At 31.3% G+C, this 23,228-nt stretch overlaps 1 protein-coding gene across 16 annotated transcripts in view; it reads right to left on the reverse strand.

The window, feature by feature from the left end:
• Window positions 1-23,228, reverse strand: part of Evi5 (ecotropic viral integration site 5) — a 265,049-nt gene that overhangs the window by 7,732 nt on the left and 234,089 nt on the right. For 9 of the 16 annotated variants that reach the window (XM_067047082.1, XM_067047083.1, XM_014437626.2 and 6 more), the window contains 13 exons: window positions 16,107-16,225; window positions 15,897-16,025; window positions 14,912-15,082; window positions 14,311-14,439; window positions 12,661-12,894; window positions 12,345-12,503; window positions 7,364-7,600; window positions 5,835-6,008; window positions 3,806-3,967; window positions 3,428-3,595; window positions 3,174-3,341; window positions 2,044-2,139; window positions 87-185 (listed from right to left, as the gene is read on the reverse strand). In XM_067047082.1, coding sequence (XP_066903183.1) covers window positions 87-185; window positions 2,044-2,139; window positions 3,174-3,341; window positions 3,428-3,595; window positions 3,806-3,967; window positions 5,835-6,008; window positions 7,364-7,600; window positions 12,345-12,503; window positions 12,661-12,894; window positions 14,311-14,439; window positions 14,912-15,082; window positions 15,897-16,025; window positions 16,107-16,225 — 2,045 coding nt within the window. Of the gene's footprint in view, window positions 1-86; window positions 186-1,875; window positions 1,948-2,043; window positions 2,140-3,173; window positions 3,342-3,427; window positions 3,596-3,805; window positions 3,968-5,834; window positions 6,009-7,363; window positions 7,601-12,344; window positions 12,504-12,660; window positions 12,895-14,310; window positions 14,440-14,911; window positions 15,083-15,896; window positions 16,026-16,106; window positions 16,226-18,813; window positions 18,887-20,325; window positions 20,475-20,645; window positions 20,755-23,228 lie in introns of those variants that run through there. The other 7 variants (XM_014437594.2, XM_014437611.2, XM_014437651.3 and 4 more) reach the window with 6 other exon arrangements.

A 23,228-nucleotide genomic window follows, 5' to 3' on the forward strand; every position in this document is an offset into this window, starting at 1 on the left:
TATATATATACAGTTTAACTAAGTTCACATAGAGAGGCGACATAGCAAAAGCATTATTTAGGTGTTTAAATTAATAAAGTTTATACCTCTGCTTTCATTTCACCCATTTTTTCTTGAAGCTCGCGGACTTTCTCACTGTCATCAATGTGACTTCTGAGCTCTCCTTCTGCTGCCATTTCTGAATTCTAACAAATGAAAGCCACCAATAAGCCTCATTTAAAAATAATTAATTTAACAGTTTTTATAAATAACTAAAATAGAATAACAATCTAAACAGCAAAGCCATTAATGATCAGACTAACTAATCAGTAACATCCAGACTAACCAATGGTCAAAATAATATGATGAAGTCCCAATAATTTCGGTCGGCTTAATCCAAAACTGAGATTTATAAGGGGAATAAGGGCTTATTCTTTGAAATCAAAAATGACAAGTTTACAATAAAACCACAATAATACTAAGTAATATTATAAAGTTCCTGAAAATTCCAAGTTAGGCAATGTACTGAACTAAATACTGTATTATAGACCTACATTGGTTTGGAAAAATCTGAGCAGGGGTAGGGGTTATCTACAGGGTAGAGTGTCACCCTATTCTAACCATCGTGGAAGATCAATTTTTCATTTCATGAGACCGCCATAGAAAGAAAAGTCAATCTCCCAGGCCGGATTTGAATCAGCACTGCTGTAGACATGAATAAATCAAAGTTAGCTCTCAAACTCACTCAGCTATGAACAGCCCAAACATTACTGTACCAAGCAGTACTCCACTTTATAATCACCCGTTTTGACAAGAATTTTTTTTTTTTTGAGAGTTGATTAGATCTTTATAGACACAGACCTAATAACATAAATCATGCAATCACACTTAATAAAATTGCATAAGTAATATCATGTTATTATGAATTGTTGATGAATTTTGCCAACTGTTGTGTTTATGTTGCTGAAAATAATCAGGTTAAAGACATTTTTAAATTCTATTTCTTAGATATCGCAACATGTTATCACAAATTATAATATATATTAAGTCCTCTGTACACAAGGTGAAATGAAATCAAAGCAAAAGAGCGATTACCCTCCCTCCTACATACACCACTTCTAAAATGATTTAGTTCTTACCCACACATGAGGCGAGTCTAAATTGAAGAGAGAAAGACTCATAATATGCATCTTACTCTAACAATCTCTTCTCGTGTGCCGATGGCCTGAGTGTCACTTATATTTTTCATTTTATTTTTTGTTATATAATTATTATTTCAATTTTTTTTTTTTATTTTTGTACATAATTTTTTCAATTTTCATTACTTATTTTATCAATATTAGGAAATCTTATCGCATGTAATTTTTGTATTAATTATAGGCCTCATGATAATCAACATGATAGGGTCAAAACATTGTCATATCTAATAAATATAAATATGACTGCTTCTTGATAATTTTTTACAGAAATAAAACAAACAAATATATATAATTTGGTAATTTAAGTATATTTTAAGAATGATTTTTCTTAATCTGAAAACTTTATTAATTTGTCTTTGTAGGTCTTTGTAACTGGGACTCCGCTATAGGTCAATTACTAAATACTATAAACGGACTAGGCTATTTTTAATGGTCAATAATTTGTGAATCTTGAATAAGGAGGCAACCATAAACCTACACTACATCATTACTAAAATTAAACTAGAGTATTATTACCACAACTGCAGTAATTAATCTAAGAATTTATAAAATAAATGTATATTTTTAAATTAAATATTAATTTTTATTTATTTATAATTTATATTTCAAAATATAAGTTGAGTGTACAAATGATAACATCCATACGTATAAACAAGAAAAGAAAAATCTACTTTTCACGAAAGACAAAAAAGCTTTTATTTAAATGTTCACATCAAAACCAACTTTTCAAATTCTTCTCAGTGTAAAAAAAACTTTTTTCAATGTATAGCTGAAATAAAAAACACACACGTAAAGGTAAAAAAAGCTTCATTTTAATAATAGATTTTCCTAATGTACTGTTAGATTAGTAGTGAGAAATAATTACTTTAAGTTCAAGGCGAGATATCTTTTGAGTAAGTTCAGCGACTAACTGAGAACTTTCTGCATCTCTTATCCTTGCCATCATCAGCTCATCCTTCATCTGAAATTTATAATTTACATTAACTTAATAAACAATCATTAGAAAATAATAAAATATTCTAAAACTATTGAAACTGAATAAGCCAAACTTTCTAGATTCTTGAATATGATTAAAACATAAAACTTAAGATAAATATCAAATTTGAATGTTTCATCACAAACACATAATAAAGACATGTAATGTATGCTGAAACAAATTATAATACAATATGAAAGGGTTGAAGCAATTTTTTTTTTTGGGGGGGGGGAATAAAACAATAATAAACATACTTAACATTCTATTGAAAATTTAACAATTCAAAAATTTAATTTAATGGGGAAATTAACATTTTAACAGCGGGGACTCCACTGGAAGGTCATGATTTTTTTTTTTTGGAGGGGGGGAGGAGGATATTTTCTTTTCTTTTAATGTAAATAAGTATTATATAATGTATGAGCATGGTGGCACCATGGTAAGGCATGATGCTACTAACTCCAAGGACCCGGGTTCGAATCCGGCTGGTAAGAAAATAGTTTTTGTTACACTGTAGTAGTGAGTCAACCCTGTGGGTTATGGAGCCCTCCTAGGGTCCACCCAGCCTCATAAATTGGGTACTCTTAATTGGGTAAAAATTGGTCGAGCGTGATTCTGACCAAGCCTACTTACTTCCAAAATACTAAACCCCTGACCTTTCATGGGTTGTAGCGGTACAGACTTTCTATTTAAAGTTCTTTCACTCTTCAAAGATAGAATAAATCCCTGAGAAAAAGTTGGAAAAAAGTTTTTTTAAGTTTTTGTCATGTACCATTTTTTTCTGAACCATATAGTTTCTATGATATGGAAGGAACAAATATTAAGTGTTTGTGTCTTTGCTTTTTTTTGTCTAATTTGACTGGACTGTTATTATTATGGATAAAAATTAAATATTTAAAAAAAAGAAAAATCCTAAAATAAGATGAGAGTTTCTACAAATTGATAAAAAGATTAAATTGAATGATCATAACTCCCATTTATTGACAAAAGAGAAAATTGAATAATTATAATAAAGTACTAACCTTAGACTCAAGATCAGCATATCGGTGCATATGGTCCCTACACTTAGCAAGCTGTTCCTTCGTCTTGGCTTCGGCAGCTTCTAAAGATTCAGCAAGCCTTTTGTTGTCCTCATCTTGTCTTCTAAGTTGATTAGTGCTAACCTGCACCTGAGTCTCCAATTCCATCACCTGATAATAAGTTTAGGTAACAACATAACAGATTCTAAAAGGAAAGGTCAATATTTTGTATTAATATTGTAATTGTCTCAAAGTACCTTCAATTTTAATTCTTTCAATTCCATGGTGGCTTCCATTTCTTTCAACCTGGTAGTCATCAGTTCTTCTTCTAGTCGTTGAATGTCACCACTACGGTTTTCCCAGAAGAGCCCAAGTTTTTTTGGTGTTGAATCAGGAGGAGGTACTACCTCATTCCTGTGATGATCCTATAAAAATTTAGGGGTAAAATTGTAAATAAAATGTTTTTAAAATGAAGAGAATTTTTTAAATCATTATTCATTCTTAGAAAAGGTGGACATTAAATAATTAACATACTGTAATGATTCAATATCCATAGTTTTTACCTTAAATATTACCATAAATATTTTTAAAAAATTATTATTTTATAAAAAAATCAACTCAGAGATAAAAATAACCTGTACATGTTTCTGCCACTGCGCCTCAAGTTCAGTAAACTTTTGGCGAAGGTCCTTTAAACTGAGATTAGCTTCTGCTTCTCGAAGTTTGACAGCTATGAGCTCTTCTTGCAGATGGGCGACTGAATTATCAACAGTGCTTTCTCTCAAAGTCTTTTTATCCTAAAAATGTTATAAATTATAAAAAACTATATGAAAATCATCAAAATACTTTTTTAAAAATAAGATAATTTTTTTAAAAACTTTGGGCCACATGTGCACAGGTTTCTTCAAGCTTCAACAATCACTACAGCAGTTCATGGAACCAGATAAGAATGCTGTTTATACAAATCCCAACAGTTTTTCCCCCAACATCTATTCATTAGTGAGAATATCTTCTAAATTGAAATAATTTTTTAATATTTATAATCTTTACACTTTCTTGAGACTGGTTAATTTTGTTTAAATAAACAAGGTTGTGATAAAGTTTTAACAAGTGACTGTGATAAATGAATTTTAATTTTTGTTTTTAATGTAAAAGTTGACTAATTAGAAATTGTTGTGACCTGGGCAGAATAGCCTGCGAGAAGTTGAGTGTTTAAATATTTTTGGTTCCAAAATTGGATTAAGATGTCCCTGAGGATGGCCGGATTGGCCGAAATGTCGGACTTATAAGAAAAATAAAATGTGTTGAGACAAAAATGGCTAAAAATTGAATTATTTATTTAAACAAATAATTTTTTAAGATCATACATAAGGAATATTTATTAACCAATGTCTTGGCATCTAAGATAGATATTTTAACATGCTTATGGGTGTTTCTCAAAAAAAGCTTTATTTTATGAGAAAAAATTATAAAGTGAACCATCTTCAAAAATTCCACAATTTTCATGTGGCTTCTTGAGATTTGGGGTCCAATAGAATATAAATAACAAAAATAGATGGAATATGAAATGTTTCTGAAAACAGAGGAACACGACTGAACCATGGCAATATAACCAACTTGAATTTAAAAAGGCAATTTTACATTTTTGATCATTAACTTAGTTTATAAAATATAAAAATGTTAGAAGTTATAAAAAATGTTCTAAAACCATTCAACCTACAACAAAGTCATTGATTGTCATAAACAAAAAATTAATGAAAACTGACAAAAAAATAACAAATTAAAATTATCCCTACTTTTTTTAAAACAAAAAAATTACATCAAAATTAAAATCTTCTTAGAAGAAAAAATTTATTGGAACTTCAGTTCTAGTATGTGAAAAATAAAAGGGTTAAAAAAAGTTTTAAATTATTTTATCATGAAATTTTCAAAATAAATTATAAAGAACTTACCTATTTATAATTTCAAAAAACTCTCAATTAAATATATAATCTCTTAATATATTTTTTTCTATCCTAAAAGTATCCGTTTTATACTGGAATAAATAGTTTAATTTGCTCCACATATTTATTATTAAAATAAGTCTTCATAAATATATTTGAATTATATTATTTTTGATAATTAAATAAATTTTGTAAATATATATACTGCTATTTTATCTTTTTTGCAAATTATTATTATTAAGAATGGAGCTTATTTAAATAAAATGTTTTTGTGAAAAAACTTATTCAAAAATTTCTTGTAAAATAACTTCTTCAAAATTAATTTCATGATTCACAGTAAAGTAGGTAGGTGATTGGTAATAATTTAGGATGAAGTTAATGAATGACTTTTGGAAAACTCAGGGCACTACTAAATTTTTGCCAAAACATTTAGAATAATCCGACTAAGAATAGACAAACTACAAGAATTACTTTTTTGAGAATATCTTATAAAAATTTAGTACATAATACTCCACAGATGGTTCTTTAATAAGCTCCAAGAAGATTAACTAGTTTATGTATTCAGCATATTTTTACTACCATCTCATAATCAACTGAGATGAGCTCATTGTACCAATATTTTGTGTAGCACAGTAGAGGAGGAACAGAATACTATACATATTGTTTTATGATGCATACCTATAAATATAATTACATCTGAACATAAACATAAGTCACTTACTTGCTCTAAATCTTGAATTTTACTTCTTAAGTCTCTTATTAAAGCTTCGTTTTCTGCTTCTCTCAATCGAACTTTAAAGAGCTCTTCTTGAAGACATGACACCATCTCTTCCTTCTGTGTCAATTCTTCTTTCTTTGCAGTAATCTCATCCAATGAGGATTGACAAGAGTTGTGCTATAATAGAATTCGTAGAAAGACAAATAAATTGTTAAACCAAAATTATATTTTATACCAAAATATTTTGCTTTTAATCCAAGAATACTAATATAAGTAAATTGTATTCACTAGCTGTAAACAAATATTTACAAGTACCATTGAGTCAACAATACGACAAAAGTCTACTTATATTATAAGTTGTTAATGTATCAGCTATGGAAAGGTAATGTTTATATTGCTTAAGGTTTTTTAATTTTATACACTTTCTAAGAAGAGAGTGTACTTTCACTCACACTTAACATAATATTTAAGTGAATAATATTTCAAAAAGTAACATTGGGGGATTTGTACTTCTCTTACATCTTAATGTACATTTTATTTTTAATGAGAAAATAAAATAATTTGTTTGGTTATAGTATTAATATTAAGCATTTTTTTTTTTTTTTACAGAAAAAGATAGAGTATATTCTATATATAAATGAATGACTGCAAATGAATACATTTGTCAAGAAGAAACAAAAAATAGTTTTCAATTATTTATTTGCTAATGTTTCGGCCCAATGTATAGGTCTTCTTCAGGGTTAAAAATAAAAAAAATAAATGAATGGAATATGGGTATGGAATAGGAGGTAAGGAGATATATTCATGAATGAATTTTATTCTCACTGTGAATAATAATATAATCACTCTTATATTAATGTTGACTACAAATGCAATATGCTCAATTATGAAAAAAAGTTTATAATTTAATTTAATGAATACAACTATACATAATCTTCCAGTAAAAAAAATAAAGAATAAAGTGACATATGAAAAACAAAAGGTGAATGAAGGTTGCATAACACTATGATGTAATGACTAGTGATCAGTATGAAAAATAAAACAATTGGAATAAATAATAAGATATAAATGGAAGAATAATAAAATACAAACATACAATTTTTTTATTACTTTGCTCATTTCAATACTTTCTATCTTTACTTTATCACTTATTATCTCACTCTGTAATGACTTTATGCCTATAATTTAGAACCTATTTATATATTTTTTCGGCAAATTAATAGTTGAAAACTATTTTTTGTTTCTTCTTAATAGTACCCCTGACCATTTTCTTCAATAGGATATACAGTTGTATTCATTAAATTAAATTATAAACTTTTTTTCATAATTGAGCATATTGCATTTGTAGTCAACATTAATATAAGAGTGATTATTGTTCACAGTGAGAATAAAATTCATTCGTGAATATATCTCCTTACCTCCTAGGAATGTCAAGATTCTTGGATTATCAGAAATAACGAGAATTTATTGACAACAATAGATCAAGCTCAAATAATTGATGCAAATAAAAAATACAATTGTGTATAACGTACATTTTGTTCAAGTATGACAGAGAGATTTTTAATCTCTTCATGTGCAATTTCTAATTGATGGGTTGTGTGCAGATGTGTCATCCTGAGGGCTTGTAGCTCACGCTGAACCGCAAAAGTTGTTTCTTCTTCTTCAGCTCGAGAAACTTGACCCCTCACCAACCTGTGTGCTAGTTCTGAACTTTCAGCTTCTAATAGTTCCACCCTTTGCCTCAAGAGCCTATTTTCTTGTCTCAACCTCTGAGCAAATAAAAAGAACATAATACACAATAAACATAATACCTATAGAAATGTATAATAACAATTTCATATACATAATTCATAAATATGATATAACTATGATCTTAATTTATAAAAATTTGTAATCATATAAAAAAACCACAACTTCAATAAAAAAAAAGGTTGTTTTTAGTCAGACTAAGAGGCGTAGGGATTTGGCAGCCCCATCGCCTGGTCATTGTACCACAAACAGCCACTGGCCCTCCAGGTTGGGGGAACATAAATTCTGACACTAACACAGTACACTATAACAGCATACAACAACATCAAGGTCATTCACAGTACACACCCTAGGATCACCTTTCCTAGGTAGCCGCCTCGGAGGGGAAGTAGGTCTGGCTACTTAAAGGGGGTTATATCCCCACCAGACACCTAGTGCCAGGCGAGGTGCACGGCTGTCCAGGTTAGCAACTGGAGGAGCATAACACAGTAATGCACCCAGCACAATACATTACACACAAAGGTCTATACAGCCGTCCCTTACTCCTCTCCCTACTGCTGGACTAGCCCTCCTGGGAGAGTTGTTCCAGAGGGTACAGGAGAAAAACGAGGAATGGCACTCCCCGGCCGCTGAGATAGTACAGGAGCCCGCTCCTCTTAACCCAGAAGGAGCAGCTGCTCTATCAGCTCAGTGTAAAAGTTCGGACGTTGTAGTAGTGCCAATTGGTGACTGGATGGGACCCTGCTACACGTTCCGGAGTTGCTCCTCCGAGGCCACTGGACTCCACTCAAGGGAGCAAGCTTTTTCAGTGCTGTGGGGTTGAGAGCTGGAATGGCTGCACACATACTCTAACACCATTCAAGAAACATTACAGACTTTTTCAAAACATAACAATGAATAATTTGAAAGAAGAGCAGCCGAAAGTGCCAGCTGCGATGGAAGTACATGGAGAGCGGTCTTCCCAGACCGAAATTATAGAAGAAGACATAAGCTGTGAAGAGAGGAGTGAGTTGGCTGCTAAGCCCAGGCAAGAAAGGGTGGTGCGGCCACACCAACTCCCCTCTAGCCTTCCATGTCAAAGGGAGGACTCAAGTGATGTGTCCACTCTACTTCAGTCGACTGAATCAGAACAAGGAAGGCTACAGCTTATAAGACACAATAAGGCTGGCCTGAGCAGCATGATGCCCAGAGTGGAAGGAGAGGCAGCCAATATAGACCGGGCCAAACAAAAGAAGAAGCTCTATAGAAAGAGGAAAAGGAGGGAGGAGGTCTTAGAAAGGAAAGCCTAAAGGGAGGCCATCAGACTGAGCGCCAGGCTCCTTCTTCTGAACAGGCTACCCAAAGGCAGTCCAAAAGTACTGGGTGCCCGAAGGGCTGCTCTCCCTTGGCTGTGACCGGGGTGGACAGACCAGTGAAAGCTCTCAAACCGATTCGGGAGGGGGACAAAGGGGAGACTATGTCTTCCACGCCCCTCTATCGATGTGTGGAGAGCAAGGTGCCCATCTCAAGAGTGGGCCTTCTCCAACTCCGTACTAAAAGACAGAGACCAGTGGAAAGAATTTCCAGATCACAGCTAGACACTGAATCTAGCCTACTTGAAAGAATGGTTATATCAGCCTACGAGGAGGCTTGTCAACTGAAAAGGGAGCCTAGTAAAAAAGTCAGATGGTGGTCAACCGAATTGACTAAACTACAAAAAGACACAAGGAAAGCCTATAATAAAGCTTATATTATAAAACAAAGTTAGAGACGGACTGCAATGTATACCGGGCTGCCTACAATAAGTATAAAAGAGAATTAAGAAGACATAAACGAGATGGCTGGCACAAGTTCTGTAGCAACATAGAAAGCACGCCGGAAGCCTCTCGTTTAATGAAGCTATTAGGAAGCAATGATCAACAGCCACTAGGTGTATTAAGGAAACCAGATGGGAAGTGGAGCTCTAGTTTAGAGGAAACTTTGTCCCATTTAATGGACACAGGTTGCCAGCACAGTACAATAGACAACCCTCCATACATGGATTCCTTCAGAGAGGCTAATGAGGAAGAGTGGGCATTAGCAGAGTCTATCGTTATGGACGGGGCCATTATTAAGTGGGCAGTGGTGGAGGTCAAGCCTTATAAGGCCCCAGGAACGGACGGTATTCTCCCATGTATGCTCAAGGAAGGTCTCAATATCCTGCTCCCCCAGATTAGGGCTCTTCTTACAGCCTCTCTAGCATTAGGATATATACAAGAGACTTGGAGGAAATCACTAATAGCTTTCATTCCTAAGATTGGGAAGGAGGACTATAGTGTCGCTAAAGCATATCGACCCATTAGTTTATCCTCCTTTCTATTTAAGATCCTGGAGAAGTTGGTGGCAGTTTTCTTTACAAGCAAGGTGCTACCAACCAAACCCCTTCATCCAAGACAGCATGCATGTCCAGGGAAAATCGACTAAGACTGCACTGCACTCCTTGGTAGGAAGGATTGAAAAGGCCTTATTATATAAGGAGTCCGCTCTAGGACTCTTTTTCGATGTAGAGGGGGCATTTGATAAAACAAGGCCTGAGGCAGTCTGTAAAGCCTTATTAGACATTTCTGCCCCTAATAAAACTGTCAGATGGGTCAGCTATGTTCTTAATAATAGAACTATTATAGTTTCGGAAGACGGTACTAAGCTACAGGCACAGGCAGTAACTGGATGCCCTCAAGGGAGTTGCATCTCACCATTGCTATGGTGCCTTGTTATGAATAGCTTATTGAGAAGACTTGAGGATACTGGGATATTCGCGCAAGCTTTTGCTGATGATGGAGTGATCCTCATTAGTGGAAAGTTCGTGAGTACTATCATGGCACCTATGCAAGCCGCATGTAACATAGTACAGACATGGTGTACTGAAATGAAGCTTTCAGTAAACCCATCAAAGACAGAGTTGATTCTATTTTCCAGGAAACGGAAATTTGGTATATTTCAAACCCCGATTTTCTTTGGCAATCAACTTCAAATAAGCCAAAAGGTCAAATACCTCGGAATTAGTTTTGACGCAAAACTGAACTGGGGATCTCATTTGGCACAAATCAAAAGAAAAATCAGTGCCACCTTTTGGCAAGTAAGACGCACGTTGGCACTAAATGGGGTTTTAACCCAAAGGTTATGCATTGGATTTATACTGCGATAATAAGACTGAGAATTTACTATGGAAGTGTTGTTTGGTGCACAGCCCTGCATAGGGCTTCCCATGTGCGGATGGCCAGTAAGATCCAAAGGATGGCGTGTATTGGCATAACTGGGGCATTTCGCACAACACCTATTAAGGCATTGGAAATTCTGCTTTCCCTAGTACCACTCCACTTATTGATTTAGGGTGAAGCGGTATTGGCTTATCTAAGAATGAGAGAAAATAGACAGTGGACAGAGACAGGAGAAGCTACTGGCCACGCGACAATAGCTTAAGTGGTGGAAAGCGAGTTACCAATACTACAATACCGCTCACCACTTCCAGATAAAACACCCATTTTAGATTCTAAGATTAATTACTTAAACCCAAAGTTAGAGGATTGGGTACAGAGTTTAGTGGAAACCCCAGGAGATTATCTGCCCTGTTTCACTTACGGATCGAGAATGGATTCGACAGGACTAACGGGAGCAGGGGTTTACATCGAAGAATTAGGCATAGAACTAAGCTTCCCACTTGGCAAGCACTCGACTGTCTTTCAGGCAGAAGTGTTTGCCATCTTGTCAGCAGCTTTATGACCTGAAGTCATTAGCTGTGAAAGGACTGGCATCACCATCTTTTCAGATAGTCTGTCTGCCCTTCAAGTCTTGAAGTCACCTACAGTCACATCTAATTTGGTAAGAGAGTGTAAAAAAGCCTTAGAATCACTAGTGCGCTTAAAGAAGCTTCAGCTTGTGTGGGACCCAGGACACAAGGGAATCACAGGTAATGAAAAAGCTGATCAGCTTGCTAGAAACGGGGCTGAGCACCCTCCAATAGGACCAGAACCATTCCTAGGCATCTCTAAAAGTCATCAGAGAAAAGTAGTTCTTGATTGGACATGGAAGAAAGCCGGTAAGGAGTGGAGGGACTGTATAGGGCTGAGACAGGCCAAGATTTCAATAACTAAACCCTCTATCTACTTCTAAAACTAAGTGGCTGCTAGGCCTTAACAGAAACAAACTCCGATTATTAATAGGAGTCCTGACAGGTCACTGCAGACTTAAAAGACATCTTAAGATATGTTGAGTACTTCATGATGAAACCTGCTGCTTATGTGGACAGGCTCCAGAGACTGCCTTACATTACATAGCAGATTGTGGTAGGTATGCATCATTAAGATACAGGCTATTAGGCTCTGATAGAATTAAAGGAAATGAGGCTATATCTATAGATTGGAAGTCCCTATTGAATTTCATTAGAAAGACGAAAAGGTTCGATATAGAGGAATAAGATACATAGAGTCATTACATTGGTTTGTCTTGGGGATGGCAAAAAGGGCCAATAGGCCCACTTGCCGGACTTGTTCCCCCCACCAGTACCAGTAGTCAGGCTAGTAAATACGGTTTGAAATACTCAAGTAAAATTTCAAATATATTGTTAATAAAATATGAACTAACATAAAATATTAAATCCATTATCGACAGTAAAATAGTTAACACTAACTTCAAATTCTATCCTATCATAAAAATATTTCCTTACTATAAACCAGTCACAAATGAAATTATTTTATTTGAATTTAATTCTATATAAATGAAAAAACTAATATTAATTCCTTTTCTAACCTTCAATTCCACCATGTCTTCTTGTTCTTTGGTCTTCATTACTGTGTACTCCTTTTTCAATTTTTGCATACGTTTTGCATTAAACTTTACACTATAAGCAAGATTCATAAGAGCTTCTGGGTCAGCATCAGCTCGGACTGGAAGATCTTTTTGGAAAAACTAAAAAATAAAAATGAATCTTATAATTAAAATGTAATGTAGTTATTTATTATAATATTATCAAAACTAAAACTAATTTTTAATTATATTTTAAAGTAATAAAAATATAATTTAATCAAGAATCAAAATAATAATTAGATTCAATTTACACAGATACCTTTAACATTCCTTCCATGTCAAGGGACAAAAGATCATCTTTTCCCATTGTAAGAAGAGCAAGGGCCACTTTAAAGATGATATCCATTCCTTCGGATAAGAAAACATCTATGATACGACAAGCCGTGGGAAGGGCCAGAGCCGTCGTGAACAGAGTGAGGAACCAGGATGAAGCATACATGCTCGTATGAAAACTTTGAGAGTTGAAGTGATTATGTAGATCAGGCATCAACTCCTGAGAAAATTAAAAGCAAAATCATAATAATTTATGACAAAATATTTTAAATTTTGAAGAGAGTGATAATGGATCCAAATTGTTTAGATGGTGTTGAAATATACTAAATTGGAAATATTTAAAATATAACTATTGAGAAGAGGAAGACAGTTTTATAAAATAAAAATATTAAAACTCATAATTATATATTGGGTTGTAAAATAAGTATGTAGCGTTTTTCAATATTTCAATTTTATCCTCTCTGTGTTTATAAAATCATGTTTACTTTTTGTTGGTCAATAATGTTTACATATTCTAAAAAAGGATTAATTAAGGTGCTTTTATGCATCAATTTCAACTGAGGTTCCTTATCTTTAAGTGGTTATTTTGCTTGCTCAAAATGGAAGAGAAAAAAATTCAATTTCGTCATTTAATGATTTTTTTTTTCGAAAAGGAAAATCCACTGCACAGACGGTCAAAAACATTTGCAATGTGTATGGCGATGATGCCTTAGAAGAAAGCACCGTCCTTAAGTGGTTTGCTCGGTTCAGAACCGGAAATTTTCACTTGGAAGAGGCAAACTGTTAGAGGCGTTCTTCAACTGTTGATGATGACCATTTGGTCTTTTTAATATAATATACATAGAAAAATACTAAATTTTCAAGAATTGGTCACAGCCAACTCTCACTCTACAACACAGGATATCGTAGATACACAACATATCTCATGCAAGCATCACGTTGAGCAAAAGCGTCCAGTATTGGCTAATCGCAAAGGCATAGTTCTCCATCACGATAACGCCCATCCTCATGTGTCCTTGCAGACCCAGCAGAAATTAATGGAGTTTGGCTGGGATGAGATACCCCACTCATCATATTCACCAGACCTTGCTTCCCCAACAGATTTTCACTTATTTCGGGCCCTTCAAAACTTTCATAATAAGAAACACTTTTCAAAACAATTCGCTTGAGGACTGCAAAATGCACATAGAGGAGTTCATTGCACAAAAATCTTAGAAGTTCTAGGAGGACAGAATTAAAAAAATTACTTGAAAGATGGCAACATGTAATAGATCAAAATGGGCCATATATAATAAAATTGATTAAAAATATTTACAAGAATTTGAAGTTTTTATTGAAATCACCAGTAAAAAACGCTACAAACTTATTTTACAATCTAATATTATACATTTTTAGTTTTTGTACTAAATATTTCAGTTTTTATTTTTATTTTGTTTGTTACATTTTATATTATTTTTTGTGCTATAGTTAACATGAATATAACATCATTTATATTTACACACCAGTATTGTGATAGATTTTAAGAACATTTTAACTTCATTAAAATAATTAATTTATTAATTGAAAATAAAACAAAAGTTAAGTAAATAACAATAGATGAATAGATTAATTAATTTTTAAAATAAATAAAATGTACCTGGACTAGATTCTCAAGTTGGTACATGCAGAGACCCAGCTCAGCCATTGTAGGTTTGAACATGTCCCGCATCCTGTAATCCTTCATCAACTTCACGAAGACAGCAAACGCTTCCTCTTCCGGCATCTGCTTCAGGAAGTAATACACTACAATAACCCTTCATGGCCCAAATTGTTCCCGATCACCATTTAGAAAATTAAAGCATTTCATTTTTTACAGAGCTTGTGACAGTGTGGAAAATAGGCCAATAGAAAAGTATTCACATGCAGTTAAGATAACTTCTGGCAGTATCACATAAAATATCCATTTTAAAAGTGAAAGTAATTAAAACAAGATTTAATGTACACGGGAAAATACCAAAAACAATTTTTGATAATTAGCCAGGTGCCAGGCAATAAAACCAGCAATAGATGATCCTCTGATCTAAATAAATGATAATCACTGTTCTCTCATTTAATATTGTACCATGGAAATAGCAGTGATACAACCAGATAAAGATTTAATCACATAAGGGCAAATGATTTTAAGGATACAAGCTCAGAACCTTGAATAAATTTTAGCTCTTGGCCAAAGCAGTTAAAGATACTATTTATTTCATTACCAACATCAAGAGAAGACCAACAATAAAGCCTGATCCCTGGCAGTAGCCAACTTCTCTGTCATGAAGGGAATATGCTTTCATAACATTAAAAAGGCTTTCTTGACCAACACCATCTTTTTCTTTGAACATGTCATGCTCAGGATACGTTCGAGCAATATCTCGCCTAATCACCTGCAATAAATTATAAGAAGATTCTTATGAAAAATAAATTATTTAAAAAAAACAAAACTAAATTAAGTTTCATCACTTTTTTGTTAGATTATTTTTAAAAAATTATTTTCAAAGCTAAATAATAACTATAAAGTACAGATGAACGAATTAGCACTATTAAATAAATTTTCTCTTAAAAATGAATTTATGACTAAAATAAATGTTAATAGGTTTTCTTACCACCATAAAAATTTATAAAATACTATAATAAAAATGAACTTAATTATTAAAACTGTATTAACAATTGATTTACACCCTAGATTGTATATTATAAAGTATGCAATACAATACCCTCCAAAATGACAGGATATGCATTAGAATAGATATTGATATTAATAAATTTTGTTAAATTAATTACAACAGAATTTAAAATCCCTTAAAACAGCATGCTCAATAAATCTGTTGTAAACAGTGTTATAAAATTTTAATGTATTTGGCTGCAATAGACAAGTGCTGGGGGTTGTGCTCTGGCATCGCCGAGTTCAAAGCAAGTTCAAATTTGATTCCAGCTTATGACGCGACTAACTTTAATTTTGTGTTGAACTCAAGAAATAAATCTTGATTTTCTAACTGCTATGAAAGGAATTGGTCGGTAATCTGCAAGGCAACCTGACCTAACCAGAGTTGCAGTACTTACAGGTATAAAAGTATATAAAAACTCTTTTTAAATTTTTAATTACCCATATCATTCATATTTGTCTGAAAAAAAAAACTTCATCAAAAATAAATATTGTTTTCATTAAATTTACAATTACACTATTTTATAATTTTATACCTTTTCACAGGCAGAAGTTGCTTTGATATACTCGGCAAACTGGTCCTTTTCAGGAGAATTGTGTGCATCACAAAGGAGCTGCCACACAATGCCCCTGAAATGATGGGGGATTCCTTTCCTGACCATCTCCTAAATGGGCCATTTAAACTGTCTTAGTTATGTTGAAAAGTATAACAATCACATGAGCAAACTGAATACTGCCTGTGTTACCTTGATGTATGATGTCTTTTTCTTGTAGGAGTCCCAATCATTTGCGATTCGCCCCCAGGTAGTCCAGGAATCTTCATCTCCATCATCACATTTCTCCCTCTCCTGGGACAAACTTGTCCCTAAGAACAATAAATCGATAAACATCAAGTATATAATGTACGAACAAATCCTGGTAGAAAGAAGAAAATTTAAAGTTCAAAGAAAACAACCAGTAAAAATTTTATTATTTTAATCAAGCAATTAAAACCCAGCTAAATTAATACACATTTTTATAATAATTTTTTTAATATTCTAAAAAATATCGAAATTCTTTATAAATAACTTTGTTGATATTTTTTACACATCTATATTAAATGAATTCTTCAACAAAATGTTTTCAGTTAATCGTGTTTTCACATACCTAAATTAAGAAACTAAAAAGCTAATCAACCAGTTTCTAAAAAATTATGGTATAATTAAACTATCTGTCCAAATAGTAAACATAGACTACTGATAACTAGGTGGTGTAGAGTGAATTAAATGTTTTTTATAACAGTTTTTCAAATCTTTACAGTATATAGGAGTATGAAAATTAAATTCTTTTTAATTTAACACAAACTATAATATCAAATTGTAAAAAAAAAAAAACTGACTATAGACTTTTTGCTAATAGAAAAAATATACACAAAATTCCTTGTGAATGATTATGTTAGGAACATATATAAATGTCAGAAAAAATAATAGCTTTTCTATTTTAATTTTTTGACAACTGGAAGTGGTAGGAAGGGAGAAGAAAAGCTGGTCAATTCTAGCAGGAAAATGTTTATATTGTAATAGGAGAGTAGTATCTATAGCAGATCAACAATCCTTGCAGTATAGGTCCAATTGAGTGAGCTCCTAAAAGCTTCTACTCACCTACTACAATATAAAAAAATTACTGCTAGCATGGACTTAGGCTGTTCTATTCTTATTATTGTGGATCTAATATTTTCTGCCTCAAGTTGTAAGAGGGGGCCCTTATAGCTCTTCTTTATAAGGAGCTATAATTCAAAATGGTAACTTGATACTACAAAGTGGAAAAGCTAATGCCAAAAAAGGAATGATAATGAGTTGTTGAAATATGAATTAAAATATCTTGAAAGCTAAAAATCGAAGTTGTATACTGTAAGTTTTACAATATGTAAGTGAGGAAAATGTTCATTATATCATCCTCTTTGTAATGAACTATACTTCAAAGTTATATCTTGATGCAGCAATGTGATAATTTTATGAATCAATAGTATAATTAAATAGAACATAATTTAATAATTATAATAAAATAAAATAAATAGAAATTTTAGTAGATTTTTGTAAAATAAATACCATTATTAATAAAATTTAGTATATTATTTCATACAGTTCCAAGACTGCCTCAATTTTTTTATCCATTATGATACCTAATTTTTACTTTTTGGCAGAGTATAGCAAGATAAAATGAAGTTACTTAATAATTAATGAATTCAGCCAACTTAGCACTAATTTTTCTTTCCATGGATATAATTTTTTCTTGACCTTGTTTGATTGATTCTGGTCCTTCATATCTTATCATAGAAAAGTGTGATTAACGACAGTGTGCTCCAACTGCCTCATATAATCCTAGAATGTTGTATGATCATTTTTTTTTAATGTTGACTAGTCTTAGCCTATCTCAAACCATGATTTTCAACCCAACAAAAAATACCAAGCTTTGATGCTTTGGCCCAGAATCTATTCAGTTTAAGAAGCCTGTGCTCAACCCACTAAGTTGTCTCATTTCTTAGAGATTAAGAAATAAACATAGATAAACCAATAGTTTTCAAAAATTCATAGTCATTTTTCAAATACAAAAAATGTCCAAGATCAAATTTTTATATATAATAAATTACCGAAGCAAACGTTTAAATAATACTGAGAAAATAGTTAGTAATTTTTCAAAACTCTAAAACTATATTTTAAAATTCTATCCAATTATAACTGAAACAGTTTTGTTTAATGGTTTATAGATCAGATAATATAATCCCTTAAGTATCAAAATAACAATAATGCAATAAATGCATTATAATAAAAGGTTTTTGAGTGTTTTATCAACAAAGACTGAATCATCTTCATATCAACTATTTATCTAATTAATTATTTGATTAAAGAATAATTCAAATTTTTTATTAATTTGTCTACATATATTAAACAAGTTCATGTAAGTTATTAAACATATTTTTTAAAGAATAAAGATTCTTAAAATATTTTTTTTATCTTATTTAAATTAATTATAAATAACCATTATAAAATTATAATATTTAAATAATAAACTATATATAAAAACAAAAATGGTGTTATTAGCCGTATTATAAACTGGAGATATGCTGCTGTAGAGAAGCAAAACTGATAGTGTTTAGTGCAAGGGGTGATAGTGTTTAATCTATATACGAATACAGACTTTATCACTACAAATATATGTGGCAGTTATGCAGTGTGTTCAGTGAATATTTAATTAAAAACATGGAGTACCAAAATTATTTTGTAATTACCTAATACACATGTGATGAGTAGGGTGAGTGTATAAATCATGAAAAATAAAATATCATTTAAGTATTCATGCATGAGGTGCTAGTGTTTGTATATATCTTTAATAAGAGACAAAGCAAAAGATGAACAGGTCATAACCTCGTTTTTGAGTAGCGTGCAGAATGTTTGGATTGATCTAATAGTGTACCTTGGACATCTAGTTCATAAAGAGTATCGTCATGAGTAGCATGATGATAGTTCCACATCTTTATAAAGCTTATTCTCATTCAAAGTTACTTTTATAACAGTTACGAATTAAGATGTTTTGGTCACCCCCAACCGAAACTATCTGACAAAAAACACATTGAAACAAAAATTTTAAAAATAATTTTTCTTATTAAAAAACGAGAATTTACCTGTGAACACATACAGATTTTAAAAAATATCCATTTTACAGAAATATATTGATATATTTGTAATGGTATTTTAAAATATGCTATAGAATGCAAAACATATCAAGGGTTTAATGTACTCATACCAAACCATTAGCCTTCATAATGTTTAAGTTAGGTTTCATAGTCATTGAAAAAATTGTTTATATAAATTTGGCTAATTTTTGGTTGGACCAATTAATTAAGTTTGAAATCATGAATAAAAATATTATAGAATCAACTTAAATATATCAATATTTTAATCAAAAAGCCTTCATTGAAAAAATTGTTAAGATAAATTTGGCTCATTTTTGATTGGACCAATTAATTAAGTTTGAAATCATGAATAAAAATATTATAGAATCAATCAATCATCAGACATCTTGAAAAAATTTCTTAAACTGTTTGGAGTCAAAAAATGGACAGAAGGTTCTCATCATTCATAAAACGTATCATTTAATACATATGTTGCACATTAACAGCAGTATTTTTATTGAAATATATCCCAAACACTAATAAAACTGTAATGGCTGTTAATAACCAGTCAAATTAATATAATGAGTGGATGGATGCACATGGGGTTCAATTTCTAAAAGAATTTCCTAATGCTGTAAAATACCAAGTTCTGCTTGATTTGAGTGATTGTTAATAGATATTCGAAATAGATTCTGTTCTGTCGAAATATTGCACAAAAAGGAAAATACATATATAATTGTCAATAGAATAAATAATAATATGTAGAGGTAGTAGAGTTAGTGAAATTAAATTAAGTGCCTCTAATTTCCTTGCATTTCTCGAGAAAATTTACAGAAACAAAAATATTCAACTATTGTACCATTTATTCAAATTTTGTGTTCAACAAACTACACTAAAATAAAATAAAAAAGGAAAATAAAAGAGGAAAATTCTTAAGATTTAAATATCATGAAATCGTTAAGATTCTACTAGCTTAGTTTTATCTTGTGACATATGAACAAATTAAAAAAATTATTAATAAAAACAGCCACAAAAGATAATATCATTACTTCGAGCTAAGAGATTATTAACCAATAATAAATATAAGTAGGGAATAGTTTTTTTTTTAAAACTATTTATTATGAATTAAATGAAAACATATTAAAAGTAAAGCTAAAGAAAAAAAAAGGTTATAAAAAACAAAGACATATACAAATATATCAGTAATTATGTAATCTAACCTCATGTTATTGCTTAGTTAAATGGTTATATAAACTATTATAACCTATTCATAACAACAAAATATATTAAGTTTTGATTTAATAGTAACATACGAGCAGAAAGTTTTTCTAATAAATCATCCCAAAAGTCAATAGAATCATCTCTATCATCATAGGAATTAAACATCATTCATTCTCTAATCACTCCACCAAAAACTGATTAAAAATTTACAAAAGGTAACATTGATAAGATAATTAGTTGTGAAGTTGCCCTAAGAAGATAAGAAATGAGTCAGATTAGTAAGGTTTCTTAAGAATGCCATTGACACATTACAATACATTCCCTTATGAAAATTTATGTATGTATCTAAATTTTTAGTTGAGTGAAGTTTCTTTAATAGTTAAATAATTAACAGAAATAAAAAATAACGAACCCATTCACATAGCTTCAAAGTTAATAATACATCTAATCAAAAAGAGATCTGATTCTTTAAAATATGTTTCTTTAAGACATTATGGCTAAATTATTTTTTGTTTTTTAAACATTATTCTAAAAATATTTAAAATGGTAAATTAAATGAGCTGATTGATTAGAAGCTAAATTGCTTCAAAAAAGTTATTAGTAAATTTATATTTCAATCTATTTTTACAACCTTACATGTGTTGTATTTTATCATTCATTACTACTGTAACAGTTACAAATTAAAAATAAGAGAGCTTTGTTTCAAATAGAACATATTTTAGAAAAGATTTTTTGAAATCATGAAAATAGAATGTTAGCAGTAAAACATGGACTAATTTTTTCATATTCATATTCATATTTAAGTTTAATTATTATTAATTTAATTTTTTTTTAAGGCAGTTATTCATTGAATAACAACAGGTTATGAATCTGCAGATATTTATTCAGATAAATAATATTGAAATTAATTTTGTTTTTCTAAAAAAAACTTTAATTTTAACTCCACAAGGGAGATTTGAACCAAGGCCTTTTTTAGGAGATGGTGGAGTAGATATCCTAAACATATCATTCATATAGTTGATTAATCCATTTATTATTGGTACAAAAGATACTTGGAGCAGTCCTTGCCCAGCTCAAATATTTTTTCTCAGTTCTCCTGGTCAGCAGCACACCTGATAGATTTTCCTGTTCCTTCAAATCCTCTGCCATTATCCTTCCATCTTCCCTTAGGTTTTCCTGAGGCTTTATTCCACCAGGGCTTGTTTCCATAACACAGTCTTCTGATTCCTCACATCACCAATTTTGATTACATGCTCCTCCTACCTAGTTTTTCGTACTCTTGTGAATCAGGAAACACTTAAGGTCATTGTGAAGTCTTTTTGTTTTTTCTGATAAAAAAAAATCTCAATAAGGAAGTTGAAGACTCATTTTCAAAGACCTCAGTATTGAGACAAGAGGATTATCTTGCCACGCTGTGGTTCAATATAATCCTAAATGCGATTACAACAAGACTAGGACATAAGTACCATGGAACAATTTTTAAAAAGATGATACAAGTGATACCACATGCAGACGATGGTGACTAGTCAAAGCATGGAATAGATGGGAAGCAAGGAGAAGAATGGGTTTTAACCTTAATAAGAATAAGAAAAAGATCCTAAGATACTCATTTTAGGAAAGAAGAATCCAGTTCACTCGCAGAGGTAGTTCATAATTGGAAACTAAAGATTTGAATACACTAACAGTCTTAAGTAATGACATAATTAGCTAAGAGATTAAGCTGGAATTGTATACTTGGAAATAATAAATGGTGACTTTAAAAGTTTTCCTACAAACCATGTCTAATTGAACCAATAGAGTTCAACAAAACATGAATGAAAACTGTAGTAAGAACCTTTGATTCAATTGAACTGAATAACTTTTTGGCAAATGAACAAAAGATTGATTAAGTTTAAATTTATCATTCATATGATAACTTATAAGCAATCTGCTTTCAAGTTAAAACTTCATTAGAAGAGTGTGAACCTCATTTAAGGTTGAATTTCCTCATTTACCTTTGTGTTTTGTTTTAACACAACAGTTTAAAAATCAGAAATAAATGATTCAAAGGAAGGATGTTGTCCTTGGATAGTAGGACAGTTTCATTTCCTTCTCTCTGGATAATTTGAAAACACTAAAATTTGTAAATTTTGAGAGCCTGCTTCAAATTGTGATAATTAGTTAATTAAACATTGTAATCAAATATTTATAATTGCATCTTTTATTCCCTAGCAATTAAATTCCATCAAACCTCACAGAAATTCGAATCATGGAAAAGTCATCCAAAAAACACTAATTTTATTCACCTCGTTTTGAGAATTTCCCACAATATTCCATGTTTTACTACATTTGGGTAAAAGCTTTACTTTTCTTGCATAAAATTTAACATTTGAATTAAATTTCACATATTAGATACTGTGTGTACTATTTTTAATGATAAAGTTAAAACAGAGTTTTAATTAGAAGAACAATTTTAAGTCAAAATTCAACATAGTTCCTTACATATTTTTTTTAAAACTTAAAATTGCATGAATTTCAAGAAGTTCAAAACTTGAATTTCAGCCTCCAAAATAGGAATATAAAATCATTTGATACAGTCTGCTTTCTGCAGCTCATTGTCATAGCTCTTCGATCCTGGACAAAATTTTAGGTATTTCATCAGAATAGTTAAGTTTTTTATGTACATTTGTATAATTTTAGAGTATTTAGTGAGTTTAATTTGATTCAAACTCAATTAGGAAAGCTTTCCATGTATTAATATTATAAATTAAACAATGAAGTTGATTATTGCAGTATTTGGGCGTTTTCTACACATTTTGGGTTTTTTACTGCATGAAAATCCGGTCTCTAACAGTAATCATGATAATCTCGATCAAATAGCTGAAATAAAAAAAATTGGTGACTGAATTAGAGCTGTTATCAAATGTTTATTAAAAATCATTTTCACTTCTGCACAAAATGTTCCTCTAATATTACCAAAATTTAATATTTGACAATGAAAATATTTTAAAAGAAC

Source organism: Halyomorpha halys, unplaced genomic scaffold (assembly GCF_000696795.3).
Source record: "Halyomorpha halys isolate HHAL.00 unplaced genomic scaffold, Hhal_1.1 Scaffold52.1, whole genome shotgun sequence".
NCBI classification, from domain to species: Eukaryota; Metazoa; Arthropoda; class Insecta; order Hemiptera; family Pentatomidae; genus Halyomorpha; species Halyomorpha halys.